The sequence below is a fragment of the Antennarius striatus genome, chromosome 4 (genome assembly GCF_040054535.1).
Source record: "Antennarius striatus isolate MH-2024 chromosome 4, ASM4005453v1, whole genome shotgun sequence".
NCBI lineage: Eukaryota > Metazoa > Chordata > Actinopteri > Lophiiformes > Antennariidae > Antennarius > Antennarius striatus.
Window position 1 is genome coordinate 20,003,373 of NC_090779.1, and position 10,624 is coordinate 20,013,996.

Here is a 10,624-nt window from a genome sequence, read left to right on the forward strand (position 1 = left end):
ACGCTGACAAAAAGCACCTGTGCTGTTTTTCTGTTACTGATCCCCACCTATATATTTGAATAAAGTCACTTGAAAACTTCACGCTGTCACGCTTCCGGCGTCTACCCGGAAGTTCGGCGTCTTCCCGGCGTCTACCCGGAAGTTCGGGCCGCTGTCCATGTCTGTCACTTCTGGAGGCGTTTTGGCTTCGTCAAACGTAGCAGTTTATATTCTTTGATTGTGACAGATCTCACGTTGTCGTGTGGAGAACCCCGATGCTTTATTCACCAGGACCCAACTCACGAAGGGGGCATCTACCCAGATGGCCGGACTGTAACGCCGAAGCGGCCTTCGCGTTCGTCCGTCCCACACACACACACACAGAGCCGTTACGGCTTTTCATTCACAGCAGTTTGTTTTCTTGTGACTGCCAAGAAAAAAAGAAAACCAATGAAGTCAGATATTATTGTTTTATCGTGGAATTTCCACGGGTTCCCGCTAGCACTACTATCTTGTCAGAATGTGCTTCCCCACTCTTCTTAATGTACAATGGCTTTAGTGAGGCTGACGGATAACGTTTCATATCCTTCACTTGGCCTTCACAGGTCACAATGCGTGGAATCACAGCTTTCATGTTATGAGCTCAGATAATTATGACCTAAAAGACAGGGATCACATTACTGGATGCTCATGTGAATGTAATACAAGACGAGAACACTTATTACATGGAATTAGTTGTGAACCACAAATGTCCTGATGCACAAACTCCAGACAAGACTCTAAAGTGATAAACATAATGTATGAAAGTTTCATTGCATTGACAACACTTTTTATGTGGGTACCTGACAAAAAAAAATTTATATATTTTTTTAAATGCCCCTTTCAGGCCCTGTCCACACGATAACGTATTTTTTTTTAAAAACGGAACTTTTAAAAAACGCATCGAAAACGATTCCCGTCCACACGACAGCGTTTCAAAAAAAATTTTCCGTCCACACGTAAACGCTGCAGTGCGTTTTCGAAGACTGCTATAAGCATGCCAAACCATGTGGTGGCAGTATTGAGTCAAATTTTATCCAATAGGAATCCTCCGTGTTTTGTTGTCACAACACGCTGGCCCATAAATATGACGTCACAGCGGTTTTCGTCGCAGGCAAGACGTCAGCGTTTTTAAAAAGTCGCGGATACGCCGTCCACACGACAACGTGGATTCTGTAGATGGATTGATGTCTTCTTTGCTTCTGACTGCACACAAACCATCCACATCCTGATCACGTCACTCTCATTCCCTAAGGGTGTGGCATTTATCACTCACTGTATGGAGTCACTAGAACCTGCAGCTTGTTTTCCACTGTATTTTTAATTCGACCATAAATCAAGGAGCACTTTGACAAATTACTGTAATTACACATAGGCGTAAACGCAACAAAAAAGTTGCGTTTTTAAAATATCCGTTATCGTGGTGGACGGGGCCTCAGTTTATGCTGGGAGGTTCCATGAGGAAGTTTTTTCTGTCTTAAAATGAGGGAATAGTTCCACCTAGTGGTTAAAATAGGGTTTAATTTAAATGTCTCCATGGGCGTTAAACTTCTTTCAGCTTGGTGTATCTCTGACGTAAATGAAATAAAGCATCATACTGTGATTATACAGGAGTGGTATTCCTCTGCTTTGGTGGAGGTTTTTCTTTTTAAAAATCTTTCTATATATGTATAATACATTTATTCAGCTTTGATGACTAGTGCGCTTCTCTGTCCACGGCATCTGACGGCTCACAGTACACTCTACAGGCTTATATCGTAATAATATATTTAAGGAATAAAACGGGGAAAAAAATATTAAATGTCTGACAGCTACTTCAGTTTCAACTCAGCTGCCAGAATCAAAAGTTTCCGTTCTGTGAAACTGTAAGGATAAAAACACATGACGTGGTGGCAGCAAACAGCGTCCCTTCGATAGCTCAGTTGGTAGAGCGGAGGACTGTAGAGGCTTGCTATGCGGAGATCCTTAGGTCGCTGGTTCGAATCCGGCTCGAAGGAGACAAACTTTTTGAAATTATATGTGGTTAGTTTTAATTTTAATGTATTAATGCAATGTTTAATCATTTTTAACTGTTTTTTTCATCTGTTAGTACGTAGGAACAGCGTAACAGATCATTTTTATAGGCTCGTTATCTTGTACTATCCCGTCTTCGTGAACGAGCGTCCTTTTCCTCCCTGGCCTGACTGCACCAGTGGTATTAGTGGTATTAGTGGTGTGTGCTTCTAAAATAGTGCTCAACAGGTGAAATTGATAATAAACGACTTTGAAGGGTTACGATGAAGTTAGGGGTTTATTGCTCCACAGCAAATGTACCGTTTGGACATTGGAGGAGGAGACTAACACTTAAAATGACTGAGAATACATAGTGTTGACTGACCAGGAGGTGACCATGTGGTTCATGCTTATTAAAGTCATGCTGCGTGAGCTCACAGGGTGTAATCCTTCTGGCAACATCGATGCTAAGCATTTCTTTCACCATGGTCACAAACATAAACACATCTTCATTTGTGCAACTCTTTCTGCAGCAGTCGCCCCTATTTTTTTTTTTTTTGTAACTGGATCATAAAAACAACAACGGTCAGGGGGACATTCAGTGATCAGCGGGAACTACGAGTAAATAAAAGCCCTTTGTGTTGTAGTAGAGTGTAGATTGAATATTGTGCTTCAGAAACAGGTGTTAGATTTATTTCATGTGATTGAAAAAAATTAAAAGATTTCTTTCAAACAAATTATTGTTATTTCTTGCCTGTCGGGAAAAATCCCTGTCTCATTTGTAAACTGCCCCAGGGACTGAATGGGTAGTATTTTTGTTAGCAGAGACATTCAAAACAGAAAACGTCTTACAGAGAACAACGAGGAACCAATCGGATGTTTGTGTGTAAAAATTCCAATTTCAAAGTGCAGAACAGACAGCTCAGTAATGATACCTTGAGTTTCCACAAACTGGCCCGGAGTGATAAAACTTAAAAAAAGGGAGTTATTTTAAAACCCATTTGCAGCAGAGAACTAGCTGTGCACTATGTCAAGTATCTTGCATTGAAAATTGACAATAAATATTGCTGAAGTCATGAATATGGCACAGACTGGACTTGAGTTCAGGCCTTTTACTTGGAGGAAATTTTAATAAGTGTACCTCAGTGGCTTTTAATTGAATACTTCTGTCCTAAAGCTGTAATGTTGATCTGGTCTGATGTCGCCCACCACCTTCCACAGGTTTTTCTAGCAGCACCCCAGGGTAGCTTCTCGACATGGGCAGTCAGGTAGATGCAGTTCCACTCATCTAAGGAGCCTTTTATCAACCCACAAGTTGAAGAAACGCAGCTTGAATGTAACCATGGTTTTGTTTGCACCATGTTCATGTGAGATAACTGTGATTTTGGAGCATTTCCACATCGAGGTTCCAAAAATCTAACTCATATCTTGAGTTGAATAAATTGGATTTACATCACCTGTAGTGGAAAGATAATTTCCCTGGCAGCGAAAACTATGTAATATCTGTTTTGTCATTTAATGAATATATCAGTGTGAGACTGCTTTCACAATCGTGTCAATTTTACAATCAGAGTAAATCAGAGGAATAATATAATCATGGTAATTGTATTTCTAATAACTTTTATTGTGATGTTATCTAAGTTGCAAATGTATAGATGACAATCACATGATAATTAACATAATTACACCAGAAAAAATATCATTTAATTGTAATATTTGTGTCACATTAAAAAGTATTTGATAAGTAAATGGTACAATGGCTGAGTCATGTCACAAATTATATTTGGTACATTTTAAATGGGTAGCAAAGTTGAGATAAATAGAACTCTTGTGCACATTGGTGTTGTGCATAGCCAACTATTAGAAGAGAAATATTTTTATAGTAAACCCAATTCAAAATGAAATCCATGCAAAATTGCATCTTCTATATATGGACTGGTTTTAATTCAGATTCCCTAAAATTTCTAAATATAATGCTTCTCATTTTAGTCACAGTCACATAACACAACTTGGACAAGCTTTCACTCATGACGTGGACGCTTCCTTGGTGACGGTGGCGACTCCAGAGAGAAAGCAGTAGGAGAGATGGGACGGGACTCGGGGATGTACTCTGTCTTATATTTGTCAATATAAGGTTTGGCCACATTCCACACCTGAGTAAAAGAAATAGAAACATATGTCTCTGAAAGTTATGTGTACATAAAAATGTGATGTATTTTCCAACACGGTCAAGAATTAACATCACTTCTTCCACAGGGTTTGGTACTTACCTTCTGGTCCAGCAGAAGACGGTGAACAGCTTCAATGTCTGGAGACATGAATCTGTCTTTAATCCACGGTCTGTTGATGACACGAGTCAACAGATTAAAAAAAAAAAAGTGGAACAATGGATAAACATTAACTAACCTGAATATCCTTTCAGCAGATTGAAACCTGTGTACCTTTTCCACATGTTTGACTTACTTGACTACACTGCGCACGAGTTCATAGACCTTCTCCAGCGGCGTGGTGGTCCGAAGTGGGCGGAGGAACTCGATACCCTGACAGGCTGCCAACAGCTCTATTGCAAGAACTAATCACAGGAAACATCACTTGGCTTAAAAACGGCTACAACTTTGGAACTTGATGAAGATCATCATCCAGTCTTTGAATTAGTTTAGCACTATGAGTCCAAGTATCATCAACATAACTTTAAATCACATGGGAACATAACATACATTTGATATAGTTTGTGACAAAGCTCTTCCATTATTATTAAAGCTTCAAGAATATTTGACTGTGCAAAGCCTTTCTTCCTACTACTACTACTACTACTACTACTCCTCTCACAACTTTTCGCGTCTCCCCATACAAACACAGAGAGAACAAACAATAGTGAATGTATTCAGTGACAGAAACATTGATCTGTGTTTTATGGTTAGCTACTTCATCCAGTCAATGAGCTTTGATTCATAAGCATGCAAATGTTTGCTGATACAGTTCTATCCACATTCAGTGTACATTGGCATGATTTTTAGCAATTGCTACCTTTGCACTTGTTTTTAAGCCGAGGCACCAGGAACTATTCAGTTCCTTCTGTTGCTTTCAAAACTCTTCTAAAATTATGGTATTCAGATTGTTTGCAAAGCAAAGTCCCATTCAACTTTAAATACATTTAAATACATTTTCATGATATAATTACTGTAGTCATTTTTTATTTACTGTTTCAGCCTTTTTAGCTTTTTGACTGATTCACTGAGTACTTACACAAACCATAGGTGATCAGATTTTACTGCATCACCGTGTTTCAGTATCTTATAAAAGCCATACCTTGCTCAACATGCTCCACAACCCTCAGGGCCTTCCTCGCAGCCCAGCCTCCCATGGACACATGGTCCTCTGTGGCGGCACTGGTGGACAAAGAGTCCACGGAAGAGGGATGACACAACACTTTGTTCTCTGAAACTGGACAATGCAAAAGTAGAGATTATCGACAGTCATTTCTTAATAATGTCAGATATAACACAAAACATATAATTCTACAGATTTTCAAGCTCCGTTTTATTATATCGGTGCACAAACCCAGGGCAGCAGCTGTGCAGTGAGCAATCATGAAGCCAGAGTTGAGTCCTCCCTCATTGACGAGGAAGGCCGGTAGCTCACTCAGAGACGGGTTGCACAACCTTTCGATCCTCCTCTCACTGATCGAGGCCAGTTCATGGACTGCAATGGCCAAGAAGTCCAGAGCCTAAGAGAAAAAAAACAATGAGAACAGAAGACAAAATCTGAAACAAGACATTGCCACAAGCATGCATACCTTCGCTGGGTATTCGCCGTGAAAATTCCCGCCTGAAATGGTTTCACCTCTTTCTGCAAATACCATCTAACATGGCTGTTAAGTAAAGCAGATCAAACACAATTTCTAATCAAGCAAACAATAATGTAAAATTTTAAGTCCAGACAGCAGTTGACAAGTTCTTCCAACTTTATACCAGGGAAGGATACAGGATTATCTGTGGCGCTGTTGATTTCTGTATTGATGATGTTTTGGACGAAGTTTATTGTATCATTAGCAACTCCATGAACCTATACAGAGAGGAGAGATGGTGATGCCCAGAAACAGCTCACAACGTAAACTTGTAAACAAACAGAGACACATAGAGATACAAACAGACAGAGACAGACTTTGGTCAAACATCTCTTGTGTAAATGTGATCTCAAAAAAAAAAAAGGGAAATGAGGAAACATGGAAACATGTTACTGTTTATGTTGTGGACCGTGATTGTCATTTGTTGATGATCTCAGTATTCATACCTGAGGGCAACATCGCATGGTGTAGGCATCCTGGACTCTGTCGCAAAACCGATGGCTCTCTGTAGAAACATACCAACATCAGATCAAGCACTTTAAGGCTTTAGTATTGCAATTCAGACACATTATAATCAGTTTCTACTTTATTAATAACTTTTGCCTTTATCACAGCCTGCAACATGCATGACTGACTGACTCTGACTCTGACTCTGTTCTAGAGTCTGGGTCTTTCCTCCAACCTGCAATCTGTGAAGGATGGTGATCAGAGTCCAGCAGTGAGCGGAAGCGTAGGGCCACCTCAATCTGTCCTGGGTGGGGCCTCAGCGAGTGAATGTCTGCAAAAGTGGACCAGAATATGAGATGGAGCATGAGGGAAATGTTTCCACAGTCGTTAGTTGATTTCGCCCGCCATCGCTTCTGCTGCTACTCACCGCTGTCAAATGCCTTAGTTGTTCCCTTAAGCACCTCCAGGGTCAGAGCAGCTATGATGTCCGCCTGCCGGGCGATGGCCTGGGCTCGTTCCACAGCCTCCGCCCCCAGAGAGGTGATCATCTGAGTCCCATTGATGAGAGCAAGCCCCTGTGTGGGAAATAGAATACAAAGAGTAGCATGTTTTTCCTGCTTAAGAAAGCCATAAGGAGACCGTAGGACGGGTGTCAAACTCTTTTTCACCGAGGGCCACATCAGCATAATGACTGTCCTCAAAGCAAAGATGTAATTTATAAATGTAACATTAACTTTGTTGAAAACGTTTGGGTTTTTTTCAGTGTTAAAATGGGTTTAATTACTGAATTGTGGGAAATGCAGTTTTTGGTCAAACTTATGACTGATTTATTTTTAGACACATGTGACGTCGGGCAGTGTAAGTCCAAAATGCAAATACAATTGTAGTTATCCTTGAGTCATTCCGTTACGGAAGACAAACATGAGACAGGACAGCAATTTTAACCCTTACTTCTTTGGGCTGAAGTGATATCGGCTTCAGGCCATGGGCCTCCAGGACCTGGCCACAACACAGATGAAAAGACAGAAAACATGTAAGAGGTCATCAAAAAGCAAACATACTGTCCAGTCGAACCTTGTAACCCGTCAATAACACTCTTTAAAAGCAAAACACACATTTCCTGCAGGATTAGATAAGTTATTGTTATACAGTCTTGGAAAGCTCATTATGGCAATGCTTTCTACATATCTCACATATTTTGCATCTGCCCATCCGCTCTTTGGAGACCACATTTTACCCTCCCCCATCAGCCCCAGGGCCAGGTGAGAAAGGGGTGCCAGGTCTCCACTGGCGCCCACTGTCCCCTTCTCCGGGACAAAGGAGAGGCAGGAAGCTACAGGGAAAAGTGAGATACAAATGAAGATCCAGAGAAGGGAGTCAGCAGTCAGCTAATGTTGATGATAGACCAGGTCGGATGAGGTGAAGTGGGGCTGGTCATGTACCATTGAAGGCTTGGATCATGCCATGCAGGGTTTCCAGTGAAATTCCACTGTGGCCTTTGGCCAACACATTGATCCTCAGAGCGAGCAGCATGCGAGTTCTCTCTGGACTCAGTGGGTTTCCCACACCTACACACCATAGCGTAACATTAGCAAAGCTGACACAATTACAGCAAAACCTACAAACCCCCATCGGGTGAGCCGTCTATCTCGGAATTTAGAAATTGAAACCATAGAGCTTAGAAGGGAATTTATTACCTGCTGAGTGCGACCGCACCAAGTTCTCCTGCAGCTCCCTGTGGAACAAAAAGTATGTGACCATCAATCGGCACACAAAAATGTGATCTACAACAGATCTAGCATGCAGACGAAGACAAAATAATACTTGAGCTTGCTGATAGGAATGACTGTTCGGGCAAATTTGCCAAAACCTGTTGTGATTCCATAGACAACTGGAGGGACAGAAAGCGAGAAACAGAGAACTGAGTAAGTGGGATGTTAACATTAAATGCAGTTAAGGTATATAGTCACAAGTTTATCTCAACCTTTATTATCTTTCACAATGGTGTCCAGAAGCTGTCTTGATTGTACAACATTCTTTTCTGCCTCCGCAGTCAGCTGATAACACAGACAAAGGGGATGATTATATTAACTCAGTGATTGTCACCGATTATCCATTGCAACAGGTTTGATTGTGGGTCACTACCTTTATCTTGTAGAGTCCCCTTCCCAAGTTGACCAGATCTGTTGATGTCAGGTTGTTGCCGTCCAGGGAAATATACTATGCAGGAAGACCCACGTTACACAGCAGTTTGAAAAGCATCTCCTAAATTTTAAAATATGTAAACACTTACCTCTTCTGGTTCTCTGTATGCTGCTGTACTATTTTGCAGTTAAAATAAGGAGCATTCTGTAAAAAAATGTTGCTCTATAGCACATTATTTTAACATAGAATTTATGACAACTCTATGCTGTTGTTGATTAACTCAAATTTAACAACTCAAAACCAAAAATTTTTTTTAACAAGATGAAAAACTGATCTAATAATAGCTTCTGATACTAACAGTGGCGCAAAACTCAACAGATCTAAGGATACAGATGAGAAACTCCAGGCTCACATGGGATGAAGTCAGGAGACATGGTATCGCCTTCAATGGCTGAAAGAGTGGCACAGACTTTATTTCATTGGCATGTAATGTATTGTAATTACACGTTATATCTCCTATCATTTGTGCGTAATGAACCATGCGCATTTACGCACAGCTAATGGTAAAACACATCCAATCTCCCTCAAATGTAACGCATGCGTTTCTTATATATGACATGCATACGGTCATTACCAAGCTCGACAAAGTCATTATCCTCCAGTACGTCGTCTATGGTGTCATCTGCGTCCAGCAAACCCAAACCCTGGCACCTGCGCACAACAAAACGAGTGTCCTTAACAGCCTTGATGCCGCCGTTGTCCGGTTTGTTTTTAATGTAGCGTTTCAGGGCCTCCAGTCCGAGCCATCGGATGGTGTTGGTGGTGTCCCGGCAGGGGACTGCCAGCCACTCATCTCGGATGTGAACGGTGAACCGACGCATTGCGCTCCGATGGGACTCTGCTACAGTGAGCGCTGGTCCTCGTTCCCCCAAGGTACCACCTTCAGCAGCGGGAAGATCAGCCACCAATCAGACGCACCGATCCCGAACCACGCCTCGCTGATGACACACTGACCACTGACCTCCACTGAAGTAATGTTTGGACTCAAGCCTTGATGTAATCACGAAAACACACCAGTGGCGACAGAGCTGGAGTTCTTCTCCAGATGAGCCAATAGCGTCGGGTTAGACCGCTAAACACTAAAAGTGTATTACACAAACCAAACATTGTCTTGAAATCACTGAAAGAACGCTGGATATGCTCTGAATATTAAAAGTAGAAAATGTAATAACAATTGTTTGATAGATAAATAAATTAATAAGGGAAATCTTCGCTTAGTACTGCGCAAGGCGCAGAGGGCCTGGACTTAAACCTTTAATCATTTTTCTATATGAACACTTGACGCATTTCTATTCGAACAAGCACAGTCGAGTCATGATGGAGAGGTGTGTGGGTCTTCTGCCTAACAAACATGGATTACAGTCTGCAGATCGAACCAATTGATCCGAATCAGAATCGTGAATGGAATGCGTATGAGTTCAATGTCAAAAACTAATTGGGATAAACTACTTGGGATAAACTACTTGGGATAAACTACTTGGGATAAACTACTTGGAATGTTTTAATTAAACTCAATGAAGACGGTGTCAAATATGGAACTAATGGTTTTTAAAGTAAATGGATCCATGATTTTTTTTCCCCTTACACTTTAACGGAACCAGTCCTCTCTGATGGCGCCCTTGTCATGTTGGTTTTTGGACAGAGCTTCTTTTCATTTGAAGGGACTCTCGGGTCTTTCCGGATGTTTGGGCTCCACTGAGTGCCCTTCCGTTTGAAATAGTTCTCCATCTATTCATCTGCTTCTCTCACTGATGTAGAACATGATTTCCGTCTTACCTCATGCATTTCATTTGCTTCTCATGCAAAGACGAAAAAACACTTATGTTTCCTCATACTTAGGTCAACTCAATCTAGTTTGGTTTTGTAGCAAAAATATTTGAATTGAATACTCATACAGTTCATATAATTCACTAATTCAATACATTTATTCGTGTGTGTTCGAACTGCACGTGTATGATTTCAGATAATAAATTAAAACCCAATCCAAAACGAAACGGTGTTCAGGCTTGAAAACATTGTGTGCGTGGAAGTTTTCAAATTAACCAGCCGTACTTGAAGGCATCACAGCAGGCTGCGGAGTGATGATGTCAGTTTACGGTCTGTAGGAGTTCCTGC

The 10,624-nt window shown here is 41.2% G+C and overlaps 1 protein-coding gene and 1 non-coding gene across 2 annotated transcripts; one reads left to right on the forward strand and one right to left on the reverse strand.

Annotated features, from left to right (window-relative positions):
* Positions 1–1,925: 1,925 nt before the first annotated feature.
* On the forward strand, positions 1,926–2,015 carry trnay-gua (transfer RNA tyrosine (anticodon GUA)). Its single transcript is given in 2 exon segments — positions 1,926–1,962; positions 1,980–2,015. It is a non-coding gene; the product is annotated as a tRNA-Tyr (tRNA).
* Positions 2,016–3,613: 1,598 nt separating this feature from the next.
* hal (histidine ammonia-lyase) lies at positions 3,614–9,382 on the reverse strand. Its single transcript, XM_068313287.1, has 20 exons — positions 9,084–9,382; positions 8,840–8,900; positions 8,598–8,625; positions 8,450–8,524; positions 8,289–8,361; positions 8,129–8,195; positions 8,002–8,039; positions 7,747–7,872; positions 7,498–7,637; positions 7,256–7,303; positions 6,732–6,879; positions 6,540–6,635; positions 6,304–6,362; positions 5,995–6,075; positions 5,807–5,872; positions 5,572–5,737; positions 5,320–5,454; positions 4,474–4,582; positions 4,281–4,350; positions 3,614–4,163 (listed from the first exon to the last, which is right to left on the reverse strand). Exons 1-20 carry the CDS (start codon positions 9,328–9,330, stop codon positions 4,032–4,034), a joined length of 1,965 nt encoding a protein of 654 aa, XP_068169388.1. The 5' UTR covers positions 9,331–9,382; the 3' UTR covers positions 3,614–4,031.
* Positions 9,383–10,624: the final 1,242 nt, after the last annotated feature.